General features: G+C 67.4%; 1 protein-coding gene across 2 annotated transcripts in view; it reads left to right on the forward strand.

Annotated features, from left to right (window-relative positions):
* The window catches only part of SLX9 (SLX9 ribosome biogenesis factor), a 32,153-nt gene extending 5,149 nt beyond the window's left edge, over positions 1-27,004 (forward strand). Inside the window, exons 1-6 of one of the 2 annotated variants that reach the window (XM_059392506.1) lie at positions 1,090-1,687; positions 2,278-2,386; positions 17,327-17,395; positions 20,398-20,548; positions 24,753-24,818; positions 25,763-27,004. In XM_059392506.1, the coding sequence (XP_059248489.1) occupies positions 1,427-1,687; positions 2,278-2,386; positions 17,327-17,395; positions 20,398-20,548; positions 24,753-24,818; positions 25,763-25,886 (780 nt within the window). In that variant the 5' untranslated portion in view covers positions 1,090-1,426 and the 3' untranslated portion in view covers positions 25,887-27,004. Of the gene's footprint in view, positions 1-1,089; positions 1,688-2,277; positions 2,387-17,326; positions 17,396-20,397; positions 20,549-24,752; positions 24,819-25,762 lie in introns of those variants that run through there. The other variant, XM_059392507.1, reaches the window with a different exon arrangement.
* Positions 27,005-27,393: the final 389 nt, after the last annotated feature.

The following is a 27,393-nucleotide window of genomic DNA, read 5'->3' on the forward strand; positions in this document are numbered from 1 at the left end:
GGGGCCGGGGTCGGGGTCGCGCGGGGGCGGGGCCGGGGCGGGGCCGGGTGTGCGCGGGGTCGGGGTCGGGGTCGCGTGGGGCCGGGGCCGGGGTCGGGATCCGCGCTCCGCCCCGCCCCGCAGCCTCCGGCCCGGCCCCACCGCCGCGGCGGTCCAGCGATCTGCGGCCGCGATGGACGAGGTGCGCCGCGGACCGAGCCTGCTGGAAACACAGCAGTGTGTCGGCCCCACGGCCTCGTGCCTTTGAGAAACGCGCCGGGGGAGAGCAGGACTCAGAGGCCGGGGCCGTGCGGGCCTGTGTGTGGGGACGCGCGGGGGCGGGGTCGGGGTCGCGTGGGGCCGGGGCCGGGGTCGGGGTCGCGCGGGGGCGGGGCCGGGGCGGGGCCGGGGGGGCGCGGGGGCGGGCCGCCTGCGCTTCCGGGGCCGGGGGCTCGGGGGTCGGCGCCGGGGCGGACGCCGGCCGCGGCCCCGCACGGCCCCGCAGCGCGGTCCGAGCCCAGGTCGTGGGAGGCGCTGGGGCGCCTGCGAGCCGCGCGGTCTCCGGGGGAACGCGGGCCGCGCCGGTCAACGAGCGTCCAGGGCCCGAGCGCCCGCCGGCCCCGCCCCACGCGGCAGCGTCCGTTCCGCGGGGCCAGCGGGGTCCTGCCCGCGGCCCGGCCGTCGGGGCGCTCGCGGTTCGGGCCGGAGGTCGCGCGCCGGGGCGTCGGGGTCCGCGCGGCGGCCGGACGGTGGGTCACCGCGACAGAAGCCCGCGGGGCGGCCCCTGCAGTCCGCGGCCGGAGCGGCGATGAGGGCGGGGGCGGCTCTCGGCTCGGACTGAGCCGGCGCTCGTGGGGCGGCCGTTGGCCGCCGCGGCCCTTCCCGAGGGGCTTCTGGGGGCGGTGGGGGCAGCGCGCGGCCTGGCCCAAGCCGCGGGTGCGGGGAGGCGGAGGTCGCGCTCTCTGCTCCCCTTCGAGCAGGGAGCCGCTGACCTGGGCCGGAGGGCGGCGCCCCTGCAGCCCCGGCTCCATCCCCATCCCCCCCACCTCCCACCCCCGCGATGGCCAGGCCGGAGGGGCCCCGGCAGGCCGAGTCCTGCTGATGCGGACCGGCTCGGAAAGAAGCTGCAGGGCCCGGGCAGAGCCGCTGTCCCCTCGGAGCCGGACCCCCGGCGGAGCGCGGAGCTGTCACGTGCAGACCGTGGGTGCCCGCGTCTGGAGTGTGCCGGGGGGCAGGACAAGACCTGGAGGACGGTGGGCAGACCCGGGGCGGCCTGTGGAGACGCAGCTACAGGGGCTGCTCCGGCGGGGAGCGCGCGGTTTCCGGTCACTGGGCGGCACCGCAGGTCCCAGAGGACGGTGGGCCGCGCAGCCCGAGCCTGCTACAGGGTGTTCCCGACGTCCGAGGCCGTGAGCGCGGCGCTGCCCTGCCCTGTGACGGTGTCCAGATGGCCGCGTGGGAAAACGGGAGTCTTGGCTGTGTGTGCCCCGGCCACGCGGGTCCGCAGGCGGCCCTCACCGGCTGCGCGGCTCCCCGGTGGGAGGGCTCCCTGGCCGCCATCCGGTGCCCCCCTCCCAGCTGCCTGCCAGGCCCCGGCGCTGTCCCTGTGCGTTTTCTGACGTCTCCTGTGGACGGTCTCCCTCCCGCCGGGAGCTCCGAGGCGCCGGCTCTGGGCCGCAGGCCGGCCTGCACCTTGGCGCTCAGGCTGGTCAGTGTTCCCCACAGGCCTGTCTTGGTCTGTGACTCCCCTGGGGGCCGATGCTGCCCCCCCCTCCATGCTTGTCTTGGAATGAGCCGGTGGAGGGGGGAGCCTGGGAGGTGGGCTCTGGCCGGCACCGTGTGCGTGGAGGCACTGGGAGGTGTTGGAGTCTCCCTGTGGCCAGAACGTGGGGGAGGCAGGCCTGGGGAGAGACGGCCGCGGCGGGACGGTGGTCGCCAAACGGGAGGGAGCCGTGGGGAGAGGGGGGTGCAGATCCGGAGGAAAGCCGGCTCCCGGCACGGTGCTTCTGAATGGTGACCTTCCATCCACAGTCCGTGCCCGTCCGGAGCCTGGGCCAGGAGGGTCCGCACAGCAGGAGCAAAGCCCGTTAGAGGCTGGTGGGAGGGAGTGCTGCCTTAGGGGCCCAGGGCTCAGGGCTCAGCTCTGGGGGGCGAGGGTTCCCTCCCCAGGCTCTCCATGGAGGAGCTGGCCCGGCCTGGCCCATTGGGAGACCCCACTGGGGGCTCTCCCTGCGGCGTGACCGGCCGCGCGTGGACTCGGGAGCCTTGGAGAAATCTTAGGGTTTGTTTCCTCCTTAGGAATGGGCTTTCGCGAGCACCGATATTTTCGCCGGGACGAAGATAGACCCCAGTGCCTTGGTGCAGAAGCTGGCCCCGGACGCCAGGAGTGTGGCCTCCATCAGGAGAGGTGAGAACGCGGGGCTGCGGCCGGGCTGTTCGGAGCTCTGGCCCCAGGCCCCGTCCGAGACACTCACGCGTGGGCCAGGGGCAGGTCAGCGAAGCCGTGCGTGTTTTCGGAACGGGAGCGTTTTCAGCTGCACCGAAGGAGGAAGGACGGTGTAAAGACGCCGGTCGCCCCGCTCTCCGCCGCACGCTGACGCGCGGTGCTGCTCCTGCGTTCTTTCCGCGCGTTTGCAGGGCTGTCGAGATGCACACACGTCCCTCGGCGGGTACGCGTCCTTCATCCTTAGATAAGCACGCGGTGCTCGCGTCCTTGCGATGTCCTCACAATGTCCGTGTAGACGTGGGTGCGCCCGGGGACCCCCGTCCCGTCCCAGCTCCTGCCCGGCTGTATCGTGCCGTGTCTCCGGCGTGGGGCAGGTCACTTTCCCCCGCGTGCTGCCCCGTGCGGGACTTTGCTGGGTGTCCTCTGACGGGCTGCTGCGGGTCACAGCCCTTGGGCGCGGTGGGCTCCGGCCTGGACAGGGCACGCTGCCACCGCCGCCGCCTGCAGGGAGGCCTCCCCGCTGCCCCGGGGGCTGCACACACACAGCGGGGCGGTTGGGCGATGGCGGCGTGTGAACCCGTGCAGGGCAGGGCTGCCTGCGCAGACCGGATCCTGCTCTGCTGGGGTCCGCCCGTCGGTTCACCTTGCCGGAGTCCTGCTCTGCCCCGGTCGTGAGAGCTGCCAGTCTTTGTGTCGTGCCGCGGTCAGCGCGGGTCCCTGCGGCCCCACGGTGCTCTGTCCGTTCGACGTGCGCGTTTCTGAACTCTTCTGTGTCGGGTGACCGCGTGGCCTCGGGTCTTAGCAGCGGTCGGTTCCACCTCCTGCTTGCCCGCCTTTCCCAGGGCTGGTGAGCTGGAGTGGCGCAGCTGTGGCTTGTGTCGGGCCCTTAGCCTGGGGCTGCGCACGCCGTGCCGTGTGGTCCTTAGTTCCACGGGGAGACGGGCCGTCCCCATCTCCTTGGCTTCTCGGTACACGGACGCCTGTGGGGGACCGGCCCTGCGTTCTCGGCCAGGAGCTGAGTAAGCCGACAGACGACAGACGAGAGGAAGAGGGTATCGCCCGGGGAGCCTCCGTGAGAGGTGACCCCACGGGGCCGTCGGAACTGCGGCTTCTCGGCCGTCTTAGCGTGGAGGCTGATCTCAGGCTTCCAAGGGCACAGAAGAGGGGTAAATCCAGGGGAACTTAGCGGAGGAAGGGTCGTTGGTGCAGGTGCAGCCAGAAGACGTCCCAGGACCGGGACCCCTGCAGTCGTTTTCAGGATTTTCTGCGTTGAGTCGGGGAAGGGGCGCTCTGGGAGGGCTCCCTTCCGCGTCTGCTGCGGGACGCCTGATGGCGGCCCTCGGGCGGGTTCGTCCCTCACAGGCCCCCGGCTGTCTTGGAGGACGCCTGCCCCACGGTGGGTTGCAGCCCGGGCCGCGTCCTGCCCCGGTGTGAGCCGCTGGGCTTCCGCAGGGACGCGGGGGCCACGGGCACTCAGGCCTCGTCGCTGACCAGCGCGTGCGCCGCTCTCTTCCCGTCCGTCTGCGTGGACGGCCTCTCCCCTTCGCTCGGCCCTGGGGGAGAGCTCTGTGTTCAGGGTCGCTCCTCGGGGTTTCTGAGTCACCGCGTGGACTGTGCCTCCAGAGAGCGGACAGACGCGGTCTTCCCACGTCCCCCCACCCCCACCCTGTGCCACCCTGTGCCACCCTGTGGCCTCTCCCCTGCTCTGCCTGCCTCCGTGGTGGCTGTGCGGCTGCTTGCCTCCTGCCCGTGGGGCGGGCTCGGACGTCCTGGTCCGGCCCCAGTCCGGTCCGCATGGGCTGAGCCCTCCGGGGTGGGCGGGCAGCGGGCGGGAGATGGGCACCACTCGGCGCGCGCTGTGACCTCCTCGTGTGCTCCTCACGGCCCCGTCGGTGGCTGGAGCGGAGCGGCCCGAGGTGGCAAGGGGCACTCAGCCTGGAGCGGAGCGGCTGGACCCAGCCAGACCTGTTGCCGCAGCGACGCGCCCTGGGCCCCTGTCCGTTCCGTCCCGGGGTACAGTGGAGGCTCTTGTTCCCGTGGCCGCGGGCGAACCGCTGTCAGCAGCAGCCGCGTCCACGCGCGCACCTGGGCTCCCCGTGACCTGAGACGGGGGGGGGGGGTCGGCGGGGCTCTTCGGGGCCCCCAGTCCTGCGCCCGCCTCCGGCCTGCCTGTACTGGGGGCTCTGTGGGGGCTCTGTGAGGGGCTGGCTTCAGGTGAGGACCCGGGGCAAAGGGCGGGAGGAGGGTCCGTGCTGCGGAGTCCCCGAGCAGCGGTGGGAGCTGTGGGACAGAGCCTGGTCCTGCCTCGGCCACTGCCGGTCCACGGTGGCGGCTGCCGGCGATCGGGGCACCCGTTGAACTTAGGGGTCAGCTGAGCGTGGCACCTGCCGGGCAGGTGTGCCACGTGGCCTGCTTGGGAGGGTCTGGGGCGCCTCTCACCGTGCTGGTCAGGCGGCGCTGCCGTGCCTGCGAGGGGCTGGCGTACCGTGTCCCCTCGTGGATGATACGGGAGGAGGTGAAGTGCTGGTCTGGGCGCCGGACCCTCCCTTTGCAGAGCTCGGAGGGACGAGCCCCGTCTGGGAGCGAGAGTGACAGCAGCGCCTCCCTCTGGGGTTCCCCGCAGGGCACGGTGGCCTCTCCCTCCGTGTTCCTCCTCCCCTGAGCAGCGAGAGCTGCTGAGGCCGCGTGCCCACCAGCATCACGGGGACCCCAGCCGGACCTGCCGGGCCTTGCTGCCGCCGCCGTCCAGTGTTCTCCACGTCAAGGAATTGGCCGGGAGCCTCTGGGTCCTGTTTGGCAGCTGTAGGGCACAGGAGTCCCTCCGTCTTCTCCTGGGCCCTCCTGCAGACCGTAGAGCCCAGCCCGTCTTCTCGGTTCTTCGCTCTGCGTGAGCACGTCCTTCCTGACCTGACGGGGTCCTGGCAGCTGCTGGGGTCCCGCGGGAGCCCCCAGAGTGGCGGCCCCTTAGCACGTCCGCAGGTCCGCCCGCAGACCTGGGGCCTTGCGCTCGTGTCTGTGCTCACGGGGAAGAACTCCATTACCTCGTGCCTCGAGCTGAGTCCGAGGGCTCGGTAGAAAATGCCGGACCACGCGGAAAGCGTGGCCACCCAGAAAGGGCACCACGTTCCTTCCCAGCAAAGAGCACAGTGCACGTCCGCGTGGTGTGAGCCGGAACACCACGGGGAAGGTGCTGCCGTGTCTTTATGGGGCGGGCAGTCAGATGGGGTCCCAGGAAGAGGCAGGAGTTGCTCGGGAGAAACGTGAGCTCTGCTCTCGGGTCCTCGAGCCGGGGGCACGGCACAGTGGGCCTCGGGGGCAGAAGTGCTGGGGAGGGGGGTGGTTAGGAGACGGAAGACGGGCATTGGCTAGTCCGTGGCCTCTCCCCGGCCAGGAGGGTGACATTTTAGGATGTCACATGTCCTCATACACCGAAACTAAGCAACACGAGCAGAATGAGAGGGCCTGGGCTCTGGGGTGCGGAGCTCAGCGCTCGGGCTGTGTCGGGAGCTCTGCGGTGTTTGCAGTCAGCAGAGCCGAGGGGGCCTCAGGTAGAGCCCGGGTCCTGGGACCCTGAAGTGGACATCGCCTGAGGCCGAGCTGCTGCCGGTCAGGGGTGTGTGCTCAGGGCCTCGTGAGCTGGTGGCCTCCAGCAGGGCGCTGGGTCTGCAGGTCTGTAGGCCGGAGGCGGCCGTGCTGTCTGCCCTCCGAGTCCTGCCTGGTTCGGTGCAGGTGGGCAGGTGGGAAGTGCTGGACAGGGCGCTTGATTCTTGTCGCCGCCCGGCTGGGGCTGCCGAAGCCGCGGCCCCTTCCCTGCCGGCCTGGCACGTCCAGACGGCTCAGGTGGCGGCTTTCGGCCTCCCTCCCTGCCGGCAGCTCTTCCGTCTTGGCCTGAATCCCCTTGTCTCCCGACTGACCGGCGCCCTGGGTCCTGGCGCGCTCTGTGGCTCCCCAGGTTTGCGCCGGGGCTGGTGGCCTGAGGCAGGCGCGGGTTCTGTGGAAGGTGGCATCCGAGGACTCGGCTGCCGCTCAGTCACGTGCTGGGCCGCGAGGGCGCGGGTGCCTGTCGGCCCGGATCAGCACAGACGCGGTCCTTCCAGAGTCCTTGCCCTGGGCTGAGTCACCAGCAGAAGGGCTGCCTGTCTGGCTGCCGCGGGAGCCCTGCGGCGGGTGTGGTCCCCGTGCGGGGGGCGCTGGGGGCGGGGGGCTGGCCCACCGTGTCCCCGCGTTCGTCCCCACCGCGTGCGCGCGTGCAGCTCCCTGCCCTGGTGCGCACTTGTGCTCACAGCCAAGCGGCCTCGACCCTGTGGGGGCTTTGCGGCGGGCGCCTCCCCGGAGCCCGTACGTGGCGTCGTTGCGAACCCTGCCGGCCTGCGAGCCGGGTCCTGCCTCCGTGGGCCGCCCTGTGATTCCCGGCAGGGATGCCGAGCTCCCCCCGGACTCTGTGCCGTGGGCTGTGGGGTTCCTGTGCTGCTGTGGCTTCGTCTCCCATCCCCGGGGCAGGAGGCTGTGGTGCAGAGCCAGAGGTCACCCCAGTTCCTGCTGCAGATGGCACCCCACGTCTGCCAGTAGCAGAACCCGGCGTGGCCTGGGGGTCCAGCTCTGTGGGCTCCTGGACCTGTGTGTGACGTGGCTTCGAAGCTCCTCCATGTCTGTCTGAGGGTCCACGGCTGGTCCGGGGGGCGGGGCGTCTGGCTCCTGCGTCCCTCCCCCGCACAGGACACTGCTCCTCCGGTTCTCTGTCCTGTGCAGCTCTCTGTGCTGGAAGGGTGCAGGTGCAGGCCCCGTCTGCTGTCACGTCAGCGCGCAGAGTGTTGGGTCAGTACTCGGGCGTGTGGCCTGGGGTGGGCGGTGCTGGCCCCCAGACCCAAGCCAGGGGAGCAGGCGCCCGAGGGCAGGCCTGGTCGGGGATGGGAGTGGATGGGGGGAAGGTGTCCGCGTCGCCGGAGAGCGCGGTCAGCCCACTGGAAGGCCAGGGCGCTGGGCGGTGGGGAGGCTGCCCGGACGTGCTCTGGGGGCCCACTTGCCTGTGGCGGAGAGAGGGTCTGGAGGTGGCTGTGGTGAGCGGACCAGGCCAGCCTGCGGGCTGGTGGGTCTGAGGCCCGCGACCTTGGCTTTAGGCTGGAGCAGGTGCAGGCGCGCGGTCTGCTCAGCAGAGGGCGGCAGAGCCGCGTGTGCCGAGGCCGAGCCTGGCTCGGGGCGGCTGGCCCTGCCTTAGGGAGACGGGGACCCTGGCTGTGCACGGACTCCCAGGCTTCCGGGATTCTGTCACGCTCCCCCCTTCGAAGACTTTCACAGCTTTTTGTCCAGCTGTGAGGTAGGGGCGAGACGACCCCCCGGGAAGGTTTTCATTACTCGCCTCACGCCGCCCGCGTGGGACGGCTCTGGGCCAGGCTGGGGCCTTGCTGGTGGCCGCACAGGGGCTGCTTTGGCCGAGGGGGTGTCCGACTCCCCCGTGGCCCTCCTGAAGACCGTTGCGGGGGGTCCCGGAGGTCTGCAGGGGCTGGCGGTGTTTGCCAGGTCCGGGAGCCAGAGGGCCGTCCTGCTTCCTTGCTGTGCGTGGTGCCTGCCTGTGGGCGGTCTGGAGTGCGGCCGCGTCTCCCGTGACCTGTGGGGCGGGAGCGCCTTTGCCCAGCCCCAGGGAGGGGCACCCACTGCCTCCAGAGGCACCGTGACTCACGGGGCCCAGAAGTCTGTGTGCCTGTCCGTGCGGAGGACGGGGAGGCAGGCTCTCCGGCCCTGGGCCCCCTGGTTTCCACGGGGCCACGGAGCTGGAGTGCTGACGGCACCCGACCTGCGGTCACGGTCGCGCACTGCTGGCGCAGGAAGGGGCCCGCTGTCGGGCTGCCCGCGGCTTGGTCTGCCTCCAGCCCGTTCTTTGCAACAACAGGAAGCAGGGAAGGGCAGGGTCGAGGAGGCAGCCCGGAAAGGCCTGCTCCGAGGGCGTGGAGACGGTGTGGGGCCCGGGGCCTGCGTCCCGCTCCGTCCTCAGTGCTTGGAGGAGGAAGTGGGAGGCCTCGGTGCTGTGCTTGAATCCCCTTTTTCCCAGTTTGGGACAAGCCACGGCCGTTTCACTTCCAGGACCTTCTAGCCTGTAGACGGGCTGCTCGTGGGGGGCGAAGCGTGGGGGGCCTGGCTGATGCCCACGGCCTGCAGCCCGGCCGTGCGGGGACTTGGTGCGCCGTCTGTGCGGAGCGGGTTGAGGTGTGGGGCTGGGGGCACGGCAGCGTCCCAGCAGCCTGGAGTGGCCGCTGGCCCTGCACCCGTTGAGTTCCTGTGCTTTGATGGGGGGTGGGCTGTGCCTGTGTTGGGCTGAGCGGCCGGAACCTCTGTGCCCACCCCGTCAGCCCTGAGCGTGGGTTGGGGTCTGAGATCCGCGCTGGAGGAGGCCTGGTAGCCTTAGGAGGTGTTTTTCCTGGGCCAGAGCAGGGTAGGTGTGGGACGGTGAGTGTCTGCAGGACACCCACGCCTGTCAGCCTGGGCTCAGGGCGTGCGGCGGGCAGGGCCTGGCCAGCTCCTGTTTTTACCCCGCAGGTGGCTGGGGTAGCCCTCCACCCGGCACCTCCCTGCCCGGTTCCAGGCCATCTCGCGGGCTTCCCTCTCGGAGAGCCCCAGCCCAAGCCCTGTCCCTCACTGTTGCCCAGCCGTGATGACCCAAGTGCAGCGGCGCTACACAGCCCACAGAGCGGGTGGGGGAGGGATGCTGGGCTCACCGGGCTCCCAGAGTCAGTGGGAGCCACAGCAGGGTGTAGGCCCCACGTGTCACAGGGGTCCCTGGCTTGGCCCAGTGTAGCTCCGGAGTCCGTGTCTCCCTGTGTCTACCTTCGGGGAAGCAGAGGGCACCGTCAGGGTGAGCCCAGCAGCCCCCCCCGCAGGACTAGGGTCCAAGGTCCCGCCTGGCAGTGGGAAAGAGGACCAGGATTGGGACTGGGGGGACCATACCCCCACTCTACAGTCGGGCCACGGGGGTGCCTCACTGCGGGGCCTTGCTGTGCCTGTTGGCTGAGGCGCCAGGTCCAGGTCCGGATCAGGCTCCAGCCCCGGCGGTGCTCGTGTTTGTGCTCCTCGGAGGCTCTGGGTGTCCGTCCCACCCCGACATGCGCCCGAGCCGCCTCCTGTGCCAGTGGGCAGTGGCCGGTATGAGGACGCGCCCGGAGTCTGCTGTTGTGGTCGCGTCGTCGCGGACCTGGGAGGCCGAGCTCTCCTCGGGCAGCCATGAGAGGCTGTCCCTTCAGGGCTGGGACGCGGGAGTGGGCTGCGCGCCGCGGCTTCTGGGCCGGCCTGTGCTGGGGCTGGGGCTGTGTACCTCTGGGCAGCCGTCTGTAGGGCTGCTGCCTTTGTCCCGGCCCCCACGTGTTCCGGTGACCCTCTGCCGGGCTGTCGGGCAGTCGGGGGAGCCAGCCTGCTCTGTCACGTCCTGCCCACCGGTTTCTTCCTGCGGTGGGCTCCCTCACTGGCAGGAGGGCTGCCGGGGGGCCCTGTGAGGTCATCCGTGCAGAGCTCGGCTTGCAGGGTGTGGCCCAAGCAGTGACAGGGAGCGCTGAGGACGACCCTTGCTCTGTCCCGGAGCGCGTCACGACGGCCCCTCCCGGCAGCGCAGCGGGCTGAGCGTTCGTCGGCCCGGAGGAGGCTGTTGGATTTGTCCGTCGTCGGAATGGCTGACGCGTGTCTGGGGGGAGAACAGGCAGCCCTTCGGGGGCCAGTGTCTCGCTGCCGGGACTTTCCACGCCTGGGGGTGCAGAGCGTGGAGAGTCGGGCGGGAAGGCAGATTGGGGCTCACTCTGGCATCGGGGGGAGCGGGAGGGGTCGGGCTGCAGAGGAGGCCCCTTCGCTAGGTGCCACTTGAGGTCCCTGCTCCGTGAAGCTGAGCTGATGTGTGAGCAAATGCCCCGATCCCCCGCCTGGAGCCACCCCAGGAGCCCAGGCGGAGGCGCGCAAGTCAGGGCCTGGCCTCCCTCTGAATCCGCTTTTGTGAACGGTAACGCTTCCTAAGGGGAGAAGCTGGTGTGCGTTCTGGAAAAGTCAGCGCCTCCTTCTCCACCCAGCGCGCGCTCCCTGGATCTCTGTGTCCCTGTGGGGGTTTTGTGTTTGTGACTCAGCCGTGCCCACGCACTGACCTGGTCAGAGCAGGTGCCACCTGCCCCGTTCCCGGACGTGGCCGGTGGCTGCTTGGCCGAGCTGGTCTCCCGCTCTCTGAGCACACGGGCCACTCCGCCCCTCGTTGGCTGGGGGAGCCGCCAGCCCCGTCTGTGGGAGCGGCCCTCGGAATCGCCCTGCTCGCCCCCTGCACGGCTTGCCCACCGCTGCCTCCACGCGCGGCACGGGGGGCTGGCCTGCGCCCGTGGAGCGGTGGCGGCCCAGTGTCGGGACGGTGCGCCACCTCGGCTCCTGGAGCTCCTCCGTCAGCGGAGTTGGCTGTGGTCGCCGGCGGGTCCTCGGGGCTCCTCTGTCACCGGATACCGCCTGAGAGCCTTGTCTCTGCTCCCGCCACTCCCGAACCTTCCCACTGAGAGGGGACGCGGTCTTTATGGTGCCGCCCTCCGGCCATGGTCTTTGGACCCGTTGGGGCATGTGGGGCTCTCTGGCCGTTGGAGGTTCATCGTGTCCTGAGGGGTGTCGCGTACTGGCAAAGACGGGCTGGAGAGGTGCCGTCGAGCACGCGGCTCACGCTTTCTAACCCGGCGCTCTGCGCTTGGTGGGAAGGGGCCGTGTCTGCTGCTCGTGGGGCCGTCTGCTGTCACTCACGTCCCCGTGGCTGAGTGGGGACCGTCCGGCCCTGTCAGTGCTTGGAGCCGTGGGTCCGGCGGCCGTCCCCCTGTGAGCACCTGCGCGCTGCTGGGTTTTTCAAAGCCCACTCAAGATGCTCAGGTAGGACGCTGAGGTCGGGGCCCTCCTGGTCTCCTGGGGCCGAAGGGTCCTCACGTCCCTACCACTCAGAGAGAGGTACTGTCCGGTGAAGGTGCCGTGACCGCTGAGCCTGAGTAACGTCCCCGTCCGCTCCACGGGCTCGGTGCTCGCCACGTTCAGGGAGGGGCTGCGGGGCCTGTCTGGCAAGGAGCCTGGAGCCGGGCCTGGCCTGTCCCCACTGTGGGACGGTCGTAGATTGTGGAGAGGAGGCAGGGGGACGCCCCGGAGCATGTCGGGCGGGGGCTGCGTGGGGTGTCCTTGGGGCACCTCTCCCACTGGCCCCTTTCTCCCTGGCAGACGTTGAGGCCTCCTGCTCCTGCCAGAGGGAGGCCGAGCTGGGCTGCAGCATCTCGGGGTGGCGGCCCCCCTGCAGGCTTCCTTCCCGCAGAGAAAGGAACCCGTGAGGAGGAGCTGTTTGCCTCCGTCCTCGGAGCGCAGCCGTGCTGCCCGCTGGCCCTCTGGCGCCTGGTCATGTGGAGGGTCCCCCACCGGGTCTCCCCTGACAGCGGCCTGCAGAAGGTGATGGCGACATGGGCCGGGTTGGCAGAGGTGGGACAAGGGGTCGTGGGAGGAGCAGACGGAGGAGCAGACTCGTGTCCTGCCGGGGATGGGGCCCAGGCGCTGGCAGGACAGTCTGCCCTGAGGGGACACCGCAGGTTGGCCCGAGTCCCCCAGGAGCCCCTCCCGTCTGCCCGTGGGTGCTGCCCTGGTTCCCTCCTGTCAGACTTCTGGGCTGGGAGGGTCATCCCTGAAGGAGGACAGCTCTGCGGCTGCAGAACCGACGCCACCGACGGCCGCGTCACCATGTGTCTTTAGGGTAGAAGTTGGTCCTAAGGGTTTTGAGTCTCTCTTTGACATTTGCAACAGTTTGGGGCATCTGGGAGTTCGTCGTGGGAGACGGCTTTCCCCAATAAAAAGGGTGTTTTAACAGTAAAACTTGGCAGGGGGTGTTTTTGAGAATACGTTGATGTGGCCTGTTTGGGGAACAGTCTTGTCACTTTTCTTCCCAGACATTGTTTCTGATGAGGGAAATTTGTCCCCAGTTCTTTTGTATCTTTGTTTTTTAAAAAGAATTCTACAGGGCCAGCTGCTCGCAGAGTGCAGTGTCAATAATTAATTAGACGGAAAGTGAAGAAAACAGAATCTATCTGCACCGTCGGTGGTAGGTGACCTGTCTCAGACTGGGGTGGGGAGCGCGGGTCCACGTCCGGCTGCATCTCCCGCCGCCGGCCCGCCCTCTCCCTCCTGCAGAGCCCCCAGTGCCCACCCGCCCGTGCCCCCGAGAGCTCGCTGCCCTTCCTCGCGCTGGTGTCCCGCCGCTGCCCTCTGGCTGGCGTGACACACACAAGCGTGGACACTCTGTGCAGGCACTCTGGCGTGGCTGTCCCCCTGCAGGCTTCTCTGTTCTGTCTGCACGTGTGGCTGGCCCCGGCCCCACGCGTCCTCGAGCGTGGGCGTGTGGCCCTGCAGCATGCGGCATGCCCGCTCCTGTGCTAGGCTGTCGGGGTTTGTCGTATGATGGGCCCCGGGCTGCGGGGCGTGTCGTGTCTGCCGGCCACGGTGCGCGCTCGTTAACCCCCTCTGCAGATGTAGCCAGGCACTTGCTGGGACCATGTGCAGCATTTAGAAAACCCGCCAGTGGCTTTGGGAGCTGGATGGCCCCTTTGGCCCCGGGTTTGCATTGCAAGTCCCCGCCGGCGGCCCAGGGTGTGAGGGCGCGTCTCTGATTGGAGCCTGCGCGTGAGGAGCCCGTAGAGCAGCGGAGGTCACTAGGCGCTGCCTCGTCCCCCTCTGAAGGCGCTGCCCGTGGGAGCCCCTGCTCTGCGTGTGGGCGTCTGCCTCTGGTCTGAGCTGGCGGGCGCACGCGTAGGTCTCTGCTAATGTCAAGGGCGAACAGCGGGGGCCAGTCTGTAAAACGTGCGCTTCCTTCGAGGTTCCGTGAGCCGTGGTTCTCTGCAGGCACCCGCTTTGCACCTCTCCCGTTTCTTTATCTGTCTTTCCTATTTTCCAGAAGAACTTTTTACACAGCAAGGACGCAGCCTGTTTTCGGCAGGTGGCCCCGGCAGGTCACAGAGCTTTTTCACCACGGGTCTCGTATGTGGCCCGATGGACGTTTTCTTTGTGTTTCGTGGCTCGTTTGTGCTCTTTATGGATCCTTCATGGTGCTGTGGTTTCTGTATTTCATGCCCTGGGACCTTCTTTCGATGCACAGAGGGACCGGAGGGAGCCGCGCTCCCTCCCCCCCATCTGTCGGCAGCCCGCGCCGAGGTGGGGAGGTGTGCGCGCCACCGCGGGTGCCTTCGTGCGAGGCCTCGGCCACGCCGGTCGCTGCTGCAGCCGCTGCGGACCCTGTGCCCGGATCTCGCACATCCTTGTCGGTGGAGAGAGAGCGGGTTCTTGATGTCGTTTGTGGAGAAGCAAATTATGTATCGATTCAGCTTCCGGTTCCGTTGGGACGTCCATCCTGGGATGACGCATTACTGTGTCCTGTCCCCTCAGCTCACCGCCAGTGGCGCGGGCCATGGGTGCCAGCGCAGTGCTGGGCTGGCCGATGTGGGCTCCCCACCGGGCATTACTGCCTCTGCCCCGGGGCTTCACGAGCACGTGGTGCCCGAGCGGCTCACACGGACGAGCAGACCGTCGTGTCTCTGCCGCCGGAGACCCAGGGCTCCAGCCGCATCTTACCGTCAGCTTTTCTCTTCGGAGCAGCCTCTGCCCCAGTTTGTGCCTGCACTTTGTCCCCGGGGGTGCCCAGAGCCCTTTCAGTGTGTCGCTCAGGCCACGACCCTGGGGCTGCGAGGCCCGGAGGGCAGCTGGGGGCGCAGCAGGGCGGGAGGCTGCCCTTCCTCCTGCTCAGCACGGTCAGCGGGTTGATTGTTTCGAGTGTTGACTTTTGGTCTGGAGAGAGGTTCTGACCCTGGAGGTGAGAACTCGCTGCTCACTGGGTCACGTGCCCAGAACCAGGCAAAGGGCATGCAGCGGGCACCTCCCATCTGTGGGCCCCGGGGTGCCTGTTGCACTCCCTTCGCCTGGTTCTGGGCAGTTCCTGGGCCTCCATGTCTCCCTTTGTGACATGGTCCAGCAGCCTGCTGGGCGTCCGGAGGGACAGGGCCTGTGGACCGGCATCCTCTAAGCCCTGCGGCTGCAGGAGGGCAGGAGTAACTGAGCCAGAGCAGAACCGGGGGTGCTCTGGTAGGATGTGAGCTAGTGTCCCCGAGAGCCGGCCCCTGTGGCAGAGGCCCCGCCGCTGTGCAGAAGTCACAGCCAGGCAGCTCTGTGGGGATTCCCGTCTGCCCGGGGAGGTGTCCTTGCTTGGAGTCGTGAGGGTGGCGTGTCCAGGGCTGAGCCCAGGGGGGCCCCGATGTGGGGCCGTGGCAGGGCTTTGGTGCTAGGCCTGCACAGGCCGCCGTGTCCTCCTGAGCGTCTCCTGATCCGTCTCAGCCGGTTCCCCTGGTGCCCGTGCCGAGGGCGGGTCCCCTTGAGCTGTTGGCTCTGGCCCCCGGGGGCGCTCTGGTGAGCAGACACCGGCAGCCTGGGGGCGGAGGGCACGAGAGGGGGACGGAGGTGTGCTGTAAGCCACCGGGTCGGGGTGGACGCAGCTGGAGGCGCTCGAGGGTTCTTCACGGCCTCCCTCTCCGGCACGTGTGTGACGGTCTCCCGTAAGAAGGCTGCCGCGGAGGCCTCTCCCCCAGGATCGGTGTTTCTCTTTCTTCCGGGGCAGCCTCCGCTCCAGGTCTGACACCGTTTAGGGGCAGTGAGGTGTGTCCGGGCAGCTGTCTGGCCTCCCTCAGCCTCGGGCTCTGGCTGCCCAGACCATCCCGATGCCCCCAGATGCCACCTTTTCTGAGGCCTGTGCTGCCATGCCTTGTCTGTAGGGTCTGTCCCCCTGGCCTACCGGCCACCACTCCCCTCCTGCGCTCTGGTCTGTGTCATTCCAGGGCTGTAGCCTGCACGTTGCCTAGTCCTTGGGGGCTTGGGCTTTGGAACCCTCTAGATGCCCTGGGGGGCCTCCCTCTGCAGGTGCTCCGCTGTCTTACAGTGAGGGCATGTTTGGTTCCTGTTTCCGTGGTGCCGTGGGGACAGGCTGCTGGGCTGAGGCCCCTGGGGTGGGGTCGAGGCACAGGCGCCTCGGACCGTGTGCGTGGCCTGTGCGTCAGCCAGAGGCCGTGCGGCTGGGAGGCCCCGTCTTCCGTGGTCGTGTGAGAGTGAGCTGTCTGCACGTCCTGCGGTCAGAGGCTTCCCTGGGAGGCCACCTGCCCGCGTTTGCCCACTGGATGTGTGCGTCAGCTCTTCCCAACACTGGCCTCCATTGCCCAGGATTACACCCCAGTCAGGTGCCCTCTGACCCCACAGTGGGTACCGTCACCACCCGTCTGTGGCTCGACATGGCACTGGGACATGTGGACGTCTCCCCCCACCCCCAGGGGCCTCTGACGCCTGCATGGGGCTGCAGAGATGCCCTCCGTGGCCCGCAGCAGGCCCGCATGTGGGGCTGGACAGCACAGCAGGGTTGGGGCATCTCAGGAGCAGTGGTACCCGGGGCCTGCGCCTGCAGCCCCTTCTCTCCGCCCCGTCGCACCCGCCCTGTTCTGAGCAGCTGAGGGTGACCGGAAAGTCACACAATGCCTCCGCTCTCGGCAGGGGCTTGGGGGTGTCAGGGCCGCGAGGAGGAATGTAGGTCAGCTCCCGTAAGTCTGGAAGTTCCGGCGCAAGGCCAGAGCGTGCAGGCTCTTACTCTTGGAGAAGGGATTAAATCCTCCTGGGGGCCCCGGGTTCTGAGGTGAAGAGTCTCGTTTAGCAGACGCACCCCTTTCTTTGACGGCTCTGGTCTGTGCTCTCGTCAGACGCCACAGATCTGCCGAGTGAGCCAGAAGAGCGGCGGAAGTCGAGCTGCATCGGTGACGCGCGTGACTCAGTCTGTGCCCTGGGTGGCGTGTGCCCTGGGCTCAGGCCCCGTGAAGGCCAAGGAAGCGGAGCCGGCCTGGGACCGCACTGTGTTGAGAGCGCACGGGAGGCAGACGCGCCTGTGTTCCACGTGCCACGACCCTGCTGTGGGGCACACAGCAGTCAGACCACTCTGTCTCTGTGCACCGGAGCCTGGCAGCCACACTGTGCCCCCTGCCCCACCCAGGTCGGGCCAGGCTCCGGTGCACAGAGCCCAGGGACGCCTGCGTGTCTCGCACGTGGCAGCCCTGGCGATGTGAGCAGCCTCTCTTCCCGCGGCTGGAAGAATCCCAGAGGCTTACCGCTGGGCTCTCGGGGTTTGCGTCGTAACTGTCCCGATCGTGCCCGAAGCAGCCCTGCTGTCTGTGCCACCAGCTCACCCTCGAACACAGAGGCTTGAGGCGCTCGGTACCTGATGAGAGGTCCCTCCTTCTGTGGGGGTCCCGCTGCCCGGCGTGTGGTTCCAGGCCCATCCTGACGTCCTGCCCTTGGTGAAGGAGGGGCCTGGAGAAGGGGAGGTGCAGTGCCGTCTGAGGCACCCCCAGGCCCTGCCCGAGCACCCTCGGGGCTCTCCCGACCGGCTTTGTCCAGCTGGGGGTCCGCTTTGGGTCAGGGACGTCAGGTGCTGCCCTCCCGCTGAACCCCCCCGACCCCCCACCCCGGAAGTGGGTTTTTCTTACTGTCTTGGTAGAATCAGTGACAAGATCTGGGACCATCTCTTGCTTCGACAGGACTCACCCGAGACCCTTGGCTTTGGGCAGCGCCCGTGCAAATGGGTGGGGGCGAAATTGCAAGTGGGGGGTGGAACTGTGAGCCTCCACTCCAGGGTGCCAGGGCTCAGGGCAGTCGGCTTCCTCCTCCGTGCCACTAGGCTTCTCCCGAGCGGAGAGTGCATGCCTCCTCCTGGTGAGTTGTGTGGGGTCTCTGGGCTGCCTGCCGGAGGTCCTCCTGGGGTCAGGGGCCCTGCCTGACACTGGGCCGCCATGCACAGCACCAGCTCCCCGCTGTGGGCACGGAGCGCCCGGCTCACCCCCGTGTGTTCTCTGTCCTCAGGTGCAGAGCCCAGGGCGGTTTTACCCAAGAAGGAGAAGCTGAAGCTGCGGCGTGAGAGGTGGCTGCAGAGTAAGTCCGTGTCCAGCCCCTGTGCCCCTGTCCCCATGGCCCCCATCCCTGCGCAGGTGGCTGACGGCCCGGAGCCATGCCCTGACCCCTCCTCCCCAAGCACTGTGGCTCTGGCCTCCGCGTGTGCAGGGCTGCCTCGTCAGCGCGCAGGGGACAGTGCTGTCGTGAGGGTCTCCCGGCAGAACCGTCCTGGGGCCCCTGCTCCTCCCTTCCCCTGGCCTGTCTATGGGGGCTTGGTCCCGGGCCTCCGGCAGATGCCGCACCGCACCCGGTGTCCCGTCTGGAGCGTTTTCCTGCTGCTGAATGTGCGCTGGTGGTTGGCTAAGGGCTTTCCTATGAGGCTTTGCAATTGTTCTTGTTATTCTCATTTTAGTGTGGTTCTGCTCACTTTTATTTTTATTTGCTTATAATATTTTTTTGTTTTCTTGACTTTTAAAAATTGTTACATCCAGTATGTTCTCTCATGGTTAGAATTAATTTTTTCCCTGAAGGTTTTTTTTATAAAAAGATTTTATTTATCTATTTGACTGATGGAGATCACAAGTAGGCAGAGAGGGGGAAGCAGGTTTCCCGCTGAGCAGAGAGCCTGCAGGGCTCGATCCCAAGACCCTGAGATCATGACCTGAGCCGAAGGCAGAGGCTTCACCCACTGAGCCCCCCAGGCGCCCCTGGACACTGTTCTTTACCGCATCTGTTCCTCTGTCCGTTCCTGCCCATCTGTCCACCACCCAGGTCCCTCCCACACGTTGCTCCGTGGACTCCGGCAGACGTCAGGACGCTTTGTCCCGAATGACTCTGCTGCAGCTCCGCCCCTGCTGGCGGTTCTCTTCACCTTGGGGAGAACCAGCCTCTGACAGACGGCTGGGCCATGGGCCGCCGCACACGCAGGTGCCAGCAGTCCCCGAGAGAGGCGGAGCAGCAGCCCCGCTAAGCCCCCTGCGTCCCCCACTAGTCCCCACTGTCCCTGGCCCCGGTGGTGACCGCTGCCGCCTGAGTTCGCGGTTGGGATGTGACAGCGGCAGACGGCAGGCAAGTGGGCCTCGTGGGTGTGCTCGGTGAGTGCGCGCGTTTCTTGCCTCCGCGGGACGGTTGGAGGTTCCGCGCCGCCGCGTGCGGCCGTGGCCCGGGCCCCTCTCTCGCCGGGAGGGTTTATCTGGGTGCGCCGTGTGCGGCCGCTTTCCTGTTGCCGGACGCCTGCTCCTCGCTCCTCCTCGCCGCTGGCAGGACGGCGGCCGCTGTCGGCTGATGCCGCTGTGGGGGAGGCCGTGGGGTCCCGTGGCCACGTCCTCCTCCGCGGTTCTTCAGTGCGGGGCCGCGTCCGTGGTGGCTCCGTGTGGAGCTCGCCGTGGGCGCCCCGGCTGCGTGACTCCCGCCCCACCGACAGCCCTGCCGGCTACGGCTGCGGCACCTTGAGTGTGTAGGTTAGTTTGGGGAGCGTTGCCGTGTTGACAACCGCATCTTCACATTCACAAATACGGTCTGTTTCTCCACTTAACGTGGACTTTCTTTAATTTCCATTGCCGACGTCACGCAGTCTTCACGGTAGAGGTCTTACCTGGGTCTTTGTCCTGTTTTGTTAAGCTTGTTCCTGACAGTTTTATAGTCATAGTTACGGGATTCTTGAAAGATTCATTTTCTAGTTTTCTATTAGTAAATAACCTGGCTTTTTTGTTACTGTTTCTGTTAACATATAGCGTATTATCGGCCCCAGGGGTGCAGGTCTGTGAACCGTCAGGCTTCCACACTTGACAGCGCTCACCGTAGCTCACGCCCTCCCCAGTGTCCGACCCCAACTGCCCTCTCCACACCCCCTCCCGCAGCAGCCCTCTTAGGGAGTAAGACGGCTTTTTAAGAATATTGTGTCCTTTTGACGGCGCTAAAGTTGTGTGTCCTGTTAGTTGTTCTGTAGCTTCCTTAGAACTTTCTGCATGAAAATCACGGCGCCAAACACGGAGAGGACGTTTCATCTTCCTCGCCTCACGTTTCGTGTCTTCTCGTTGTCGGGCAGGGGCTCCAGCCTCTGGGGAGCGGTGATGGAAGGGGTGTGAGTGGGGGGGCCGGGACCCAGCTGTGCTGTGCATGATGCAAGGGGCCATCGGTCACGTGCTGTCCGCCGCACACCTGGTTTCTGGGGACCTTCCCCTGGGCTTCTCGTCGGCCGGCAGGTGTGGACACGGGAGTCGGGGGAGTGACTGGGGCGCAGCCTTGCCTGGGAGTTGGCCTCCAGCCACACTGGTTGGAGCACGTACTTTATTAGCAGTTGTAAAATAAAGATATTTCTAAATGAAAATCAAATCCCCAAGCTTTGGGGAGCTGGTGGGCTCCATCGGTTAAGTGTCCACCTTTCAATTTCGGCTCACATCCTGGTCTCAGGATCCCGGGACGCGGCCCTGTGTCGGGCTCCACGCTCAGCAGGGAGTCTGCGCCTTCCCCTCCCCCTCCCTCTGCCCTGCCCCACTCGTGCCCCCACACAGGCCCTGCCCCCACTCCTCCTCCAGCACGGAGGCCATGCCCTGCCTGCCGGTGCGGGCTCCTCCTCCAGCTCCCTGTTCTCCACTCAGCCGTGCTGGCCCCCAGCCTACCCCAGGGCCCCCTTCCCAGAGGCTGCGCTGCCCCCTCAGAGGCCCAGACCGCCGTGCAGCGGCTTCTGGGAGCCCCGTGATGCCTGCTCCCATATGTGGGGACCCGCTTTCTCCTTGCTGGTGCGTCCCCAGGGGGGCGTGCGTGACCCTCCGTGACCCACCGGTCCTGTCGTCCGCCCCTCGACCCCTTTGATGCAGCAGCCACGCACAGGCCGCCGAGCCAGCGTCCCTTTCAGAAGGAGCGCCCGTGTGTGCAGCTCGGTGTTGGCCTTCGCCGTGAGGCTGCCGGCCTGCTTCCGGCCTCCCCGGCCGAATGGAGGTGCTGCCTCCCAGCCCTGCTCGGGGAAGAAGCCGGTCGCTCGTGTGCTCATCCGTTGCTCTCTGCTCCTCTCGTTAACCCACTGTCCTCCGTCCCACCAGAAATCGAAGCCATAAAGCTGGCGGAGCGGCAGCGCAAGGCGGAGCGGAAACGGAGGGCCGCGGCGGTGGTGGGGGACCTGCAGCCCCTGAGAGACGCCCTCCCCGAGCTGCTGGAGCTGGAGGCGGGGGCGCGGCAGCCCCGAGCCCGGGGGTGAGTGTCCGTCTGCGGCCTGGGGATTGCGGCGCCAGGATGGGGCCGGCCCTTCCGGGGTGGCAGCCGCTAACCTGTGTCCAGAGCCCCGAGAAGAACCGGCAGGGGGCCGGGGGAGGCAGAGGCCGCTGAAGCGCCTGACCTCCTTGCTGGTGCAGAAGCCCTCGCTCCCGTGGCCCGAGCCTCAAGGCAGGCATGTGGTGTGGTGACTCCCCCGCGTGGGGCTGGGAGCCCTGGGGCCTCTGGAGGCGAGCGGCCCGGCTGGCGTGTGGGCGAGGGGCGCCTGTCGGCCTTCTCCGCTGCGGGCCTCGGAGTGGCTTAGCCGGGAGGGCCGCGGTCCTTCCAGCTTCGGGGCTCACCCGCAGGGACCCCGCCTGCCACCACACCCGCGGCCTTCAGCTGCCCGTCCTGGAAGCACGCGCTCCTGTAGTGCTTCCTGCCTCCCGGGGGCTCGTGTGCTCTAGGGAAGCCAGTCCTTCTGCGGTCCCTCCCTGGGCCCCGCTGCATTGGCTTGGCAGGGGGGTGTCCGACAAGCTCAGGGCCACTAGGCCACAGAGTCGGAAGATCCCGGGCTGGCCCCCGGGATGGAAGCACCCAGAACCTTTGGTCGGGACGGAGTCAGGGAGTGGCCTTCACGGTTGAGACTAGGGATGGAGCCAGAGCCTGAGAGAGAAATCCCCCCGGATTTCTCCATAAAAAATGAGACCCCTTTCCCTGCTTTCAGCTTTCTCCTCTGAAAAGTGTGCTCGGGGCTCCCGGCGGGGAAGAAGAGCTGCGTCAGCACCCGGCCGGCCACCGAGGGGAGAGCGCGTGGCCTCGCGCGGCCTGGGTGCCGAGCTGGGCCGTAGCTGAGGTGGCTTCCGGCACTCTGGGTGCGGGAAGGTCCCCAGCCGGTCTCCCGCTGAGCCTCCTTTTGGACAGGGTCACTGTCCCTCCTCGAGTGTGTCTTGGCACCGGGAGGCTGTTTGTTGGAATAACGTTACTGTGGAAGAGTTTCAGGTTTACAGAGAAACACTGCGAGGCCCCACAGCCCCGACACCAGCCCCTCGTCAGCGGCAGCTTCCGCGTGCGCCGGGCGCCGCTACGGAGCCAGCATGGATGAGAGCGATGGAATCACGCTCGGGGTTTATTCAGATGTCCTCAGTCTCCCCGAACATCTGTCCAGGATCCCTTCAGGACACCACGCGACATCAGTCACGTCGCTTTCCGTCTCCTCTTGGCTGTGACCGTCCCTCCGAGGACCCCGACCGTTGGGCGGAGGCCCAGTCAGGCCTTTGGGGAGACGCCCCTCGCTGGGGTCCGCATGGCGGTTCCTCGTGGGTGGACCGGGGCCAGGGGCTGTGGCGGGGAGGACCGCAGAGGGCAAGTGTCCGTCTCCTCCCATCCACACTGCGCGGAGGGGGACCGGGCGCTGGGGGCACCTGTCCCTGCTCACGTGGGCCGTGGTCACCTGCTGGGGCTGGGTCTGCCGGGTGTCCCCCCCCCCCACGTGGCTCCTTCCCTTCCCTGCACCGTCCCTGGGGCCCAGCCCACACCTGAGGAGGGGGAGGCACACTCCACTCCCGAGGACAGAGCGGCTGTGCGGACACTGGGGGGGTCTCCTTCGGAGGAGGAAATGCCGTTTCGGTCGCAGCGCGCGTGAGCCGCAGACGATGTCAGTGCGGACTCGTGGGTAGTTACGCACCGTGCGGGCTGTGATCCAGCACAACTTCACTCCGCGGCTGGCACGGGTCCGGCTCTGGCCACCGGGAGCCCCTTCAGGTGGCTCCTCTGTCCCTCTGACACGCCCCTCAGGGTGGGGGCTCCTTCCCTTCTGGCTCTGCCTGGTGCTCTAGGGCCCCCCCGGGGCAGGTCCTGCCTGATCCTGGAATCAGCGTTTCTGCGAGCGCCCCGGTCTGTCTTGCGGCGGGAGTGAGGAGCTCTGTGTGCCCCCAGCGCGTTCCTGCAAAAGTACCACAGTGGTTTACAAGACCAACCTTTTTGTTTGTTTTTTTCCCAAGATTTTATTTTTAAGCAATGTGCACACCCACTGTGGGGCTCAAACCCACGATGCTGACACCAGGTCGCATGTTCCACTGACTGAGCCAGCCGGGCACCTCAGGACCAGCTTCCCTGTAACACTGGCCTGGAGTCTGAGGGTCCCCAGGATCACCTTAGTTTTAGTCGTTCCCTAGACTCAGAACTCAGCAGGCTGAAGGGAACAGGCCAGAGTTAGCCACGGGAGAGGCCCTTGGGTGGGGACCAGGACGGTCCAAATGCAGAGCTTCCCGTCATCCTGTCCCCACGGGGTGGGGTGAGGGTACAGCCCGTGTCTGCGTCTGCAGTATACAGGGACTGTGCTGGGACAGCACCAGCCGTGCTCCCCGAGCTCGATGCCCCCTTCCCCAGGCGGCTGGTGAGCTTGGTCTCCGTTTCTGTTTTCTCCCTTGTGCTTCCGAGCCCGCTGAGGCCCAGCTGAGAGCCCCCAGCCCCATCTTGCCGGGTAGAGTCCCCGGCGCTCACCCCTCAGCCCTGCGGTCCTGAGCCCAGGCCAAGCCCTCAGTGTGGTCACAGGAGCGTTTGGTCCCCTTCCTGCCTCACCGGGGCAGGGTCCTGGAGCCAGGGGGAGGTTCCGCGCTGGGCGGGCCACAGCAGAGGCTGAGTCTAGGAGGCAGGCAGATGGCACAGGTGACTGCTGATTAGTGTGTGTTGTCCCCCTCCTCTGGGTGTGTCCTAGCATTGGGATGGGACAGGAGGGGGCTGGCCTTGTGGCCCTGGACCCCCAGACCCAAGCACAAGGGTCACCAGTCACCTACTGGGCCACCCTGACCAAGGCCCTGGGCCGCTCTAAGCTCATCCCACACCCGTGATGTGGCCTCGTGGGGCGGGGGCCACAGGGAGCCTGGGGTCCGAGCCGTCTGAGCACAGCTTCCCAGGCGGTGTCCCTGCCATCTGGGGGACACCACAGTGCACAGTTGCACCAACACAGTGACACTGTTCCTCGGTGGGAGGTTAGTTCTCTAGGAAACCCGTTCTCTGCGAAGAGCATCAGGCCAAGGTCACCTTGTCTTTTCTGAAACTGGACCGGGGGAGCTTTGGGTGGCTGAGCCACCAGGCCAGCCACCTGTTGGACCCCATGTGGGCCTGGTGGCCTTGGCCACGTCTTGAGGCTGCAGCCATGGATTCTCAGAGTGCCCCTGGTCGGCCACCAGGGTCGGGGGTGCTTCCTGCCGGCTCAGCCCCCCCAGATCTTACAGACCAGCAGCGGCTAAGGAGAGCGGGCTAGGAATAGTACCATGGGACCCACTGGGCCGTCCCCGGCTGGACGTCACGGCCTCACCTGAAGCTGTGGATTTGGATGAGTCTGCATCATTTGGGGTTTCTACCTGCTTGGTTTGCTAGGCCCCGGGGGGTGGGACATGCCACGTGGGCTCCCGCACATCAGCGGGCGAGTGCTGGGGCTGGGTCCGCTGCCTGCGGGAGAGCCGCAAAGCTGGGAGTTTCCTGGGTGCTCCCGCAGGAGAGCATTTGCCGGTGTGACAGGGACGCTGAGGTTTCAGGGGTACAAAGGTTGTCCCAAGGGTCATCCCTCGTCAGCTGGTGTCCGGAGCCACTGCCTCCGGTGCTGGTGGGGCAGACTTCCTGCCGAGTGTGGAGCCCGATGCAGGGCTCAGTCGCATGACCCTGAGGTCACGACCTGGGCCAGAATCCGGAGTCGGATGCTTAACTGACTGAGCCACCCAGACAGTCCGATTGTACGTTTTTGTGGATGGGGTGCAGGGGTGTTGGGTGGGGGCTCGGATCCAGGGCCTGGAGATGCCGGCCACTGCCGAGAGGGGCCTGCTCGGGGTGAGCACGGGAGGGACGGCGGTGAGAGGAGCAGAGCCCCGGTGCCTGGGGCTGTGGGTGGCGCGTGACCGGCTGGCCCAGGGAAATGTGTGGCTCTGAGCCGCTGTCTCCACAGGCCTGCGGTGAGCATGGACACGGGAGACGAGTCTCTCATTCATATTTTAACGGAAACCATGAATAAAGGACGAGGTCTCCCGGGCAGGAGGCTAAATTTAGGTGTTGGCCCGGGGCTCTGGTGTTCTCACCCTTCCTGCTGCCTCGTGTGCCTGCTGGTGACCGCTCCGCAGGGGGCCGACTGTGCTGGCGACGGTGGCGTCACACTGGGAGAAGGTCGGGGGGAGCCTATGCTGACTTGCTTCTCTGTGCCCCCCCGCAGGGTGAGCCGCAGGCCCCGGCCCGCCGAGCTGAGCCGCATGAGCGCTGCGGAGAGGCTCCAGCTCCTGTGAGTATGGCCGCCGCCGCGGTGGGCCTGCGTGCACCCGCTCCTGTCCTCCCTCTGCTCCCGGGGCTGGCCGGCCTCTGGCCAGTGGCTCCTCATTGGCACGAAGCAGCCTGTTTGTAGCTGGGCCGGGGAGCCCGATGTGGGGCTTGATCCTGGGACTCTGGGATCTTGACTTGGGCCGATGGCCGTGGCTTCACTGACTGAGCTGCCGAGGCGCCCCGCCCCTGTGCTTCTGAGAGGCGGTGTGACCCCAGGCTCCACCTGGGGGCTGGCTGGGCATAGAGACCCATGTGGCGATAGTGGCGGCCACCTCTGTGGACCACTGGGGCTCGGACCTCTGCCGGAGGAAGCCCTCCAGCTCCCGCCAGGCGCCTGTTTGTGGGCACGGCCCGTCTCGGCCCCGGTGCGGCAGCGCGGGAGAGAGGGCGCCTCTTACGGAAGGCTGCGTCTGCCTCCCCACGTGTGTCCTCTTTTTCCTGCCTTGAATAGCAGCTCCGCATCGGAGTTGGGGGTCGGGGGCCCGGAGCCCACGTCCTGGGGTTGGGCAGGGGTGCCAGTCCCTCAAAGCTGCGGTTAGGTACAGTGGTTCCAGAGCCTGTGTGATCCCGAGGGGCCCCAGGGCAGCCACTCCTTCTCCCACTGCCGGGGTCAGTCCCCCTTGGGCCTCAGGCTGCTCCTGAGCCCCCTCCCTGCCCTGCTGCCTTCCCCACCCATCCCCATGGCACCACTGCCCCCACCCACCTTCCTGAAGCCACCCTCGGGCCCCAGGGACTCTGCCCTGTGTAACCTCTGGCACCTGGCCTACCCACTCCAGTGTCTAGCTTGCCCCGAGGTGCCCAGAGACAGCGCAGCCGGGCTGGGGTACTGCTGATACACTCCCTCTCCCTGCCCCCCATGCGGAAGGCACGGGGGTTGCTGACCTGCTCTGATCTCGCTTCTTTCAGGGATGAAGAAAGGGCTCGGTTTCGGGAGCTGCTGGCCAGTCCAGCTTACAGGGCCAGCCCCCTCCTGGCCATCGGGCAACAGCTGGCCCGGCAGGTGCAGCTGGACAGCGGCGGCCAGCTCTGACGCAGCCCGGAGGCGTCCCAGGAGCTCCAGGGACCCGCCCCTTGCCGTCCGTGCCCCGAACCTGGCCAGAGAGCCCACCGCGGAAGGGAGGGCATGGTCCCAGGTGTTGGGGTGAGGGCACTCCCCTCTGCTCCCCACAGTCCCTGGGCTTCCTTCCAGACTGCTCTTGGGCTGCTTGGGGTCCCTCGGCACAACCCCCCACCCGGCTGGCTCTGTGCCTCCCAGCTCCTCTGCAGCCCAAGATGCTGTCCAGGCAGGTTCTGTGGGCGGCTGCTGCCCTCCCAGGTCCCAGGGGCTCCTGTCTGCTCCTCTTGGGTCGTGGCCCCCATGCCACGACCCTTGGGCTCTAAGCCCGCATCACTCCCGACCTGCGCCTGGCATCGAGGTGAGCTGGGCCGCCGTCGTCTAGCGGTCGGAGACAACAGACCTGGTCCCACCTGGGAGCAAGATGGGCATTTCCCTTCCGAAGCCCGGGGTTTGGAGGCCAGGCTGCAAGAGCAGATTTCACCCCTAAGGGCCTGGGCTTGTCCGGGGTGTGTGCGGTGTGTGGGCCTGGGCACCCAGGGCAGCAGCTTCAGACCCAGGGAAGCCCCATCACCCGCGGGGACAGGCCGGGATACCCAGTACCCGTTGCCTAGCTGTGGTGTGCGGGCGGGGCGTCCAGGAGCCAGGCGCTCTGGGCTTTGTGGCCGACCTGGCGTGAGCTCTGGAAAGGTCGTCGACCTCTGGTGCCACGGCTGGTGTGCCTGCGGCTCTCAGACACGGAGCAGCGTCTCCCAGGACTCTCCGGGCACGGGTGGCTGAAGGGAATCCAAGCCTGTGCCCTGCCGCCATTGGGCATCCTGGACCCCTTCTCGCCACCAGAGCACACAGCGTCACGCCCCCCAGGAACAGGACACAGAAAGGGACAGGTGTGGCCTCTGAGGCTGCGCGTTGGAGCCTGAGTCCCCTTGGCCGGAGGTCCGCACGGCCGTCTGGACAGGCCCGCCAGCCTCGGAGCGACGGTGCTCTCCTGTCTTCAGCATGGACACTGGTTCCCCTTAAGTGAGACGAGCTGTTTACAATGTGGTGTTTGTGATCGACTCGCGTTTGCAATAAACATGTGCGGGAGAACCCCAGTGGGGCCCGGCCGCCGTCTTGTTTCTCCATCACGCTTGTCCGAACGTCCGAGTTTGGTGGCAGTGACTGCGAGCGTGTTACGTGTTACCTGAAGGGAGAAAGTTCCCGGCCTCCCGCGGCCCCAGGGTGTGCCTGGGGAGCCTGTGCCGGGCAGGGGAGGGTGCGTGGAGGGTAGGCTGCCCCGTCCACTGACCTCTGAAGAACCCCCCCACCCCGGGAGGCCTCGAATGTGTGGGGACCTCAGCCCCAGAACAGAGTGCCGGACACCGGTGACTGCTGTGGCAGGAGAGGCCGTTCCGGGTGTCCCCTGGGTGTGGCTGGACGCCTGCCGCCGAGCAGGCAGGGAAGCCTGTGTGCGCGTGCGTGGTTTCTGGTGTGCACGGCGTGG

The sequence above is a fragment of the Mustela nigripes genome, chromosome 2 (genome assembly GCF_022355385.1).
Source record: "Mustela nigripes isolate SB6536 chromosome 2, MUSNIG.SB6536, whole genome shotgun sequence".
NCBI lineage: Eukaryota > Metazoa > Chordata > Mammalia > Carnivora > Mustelidae > Mustela > Mustela nigripes.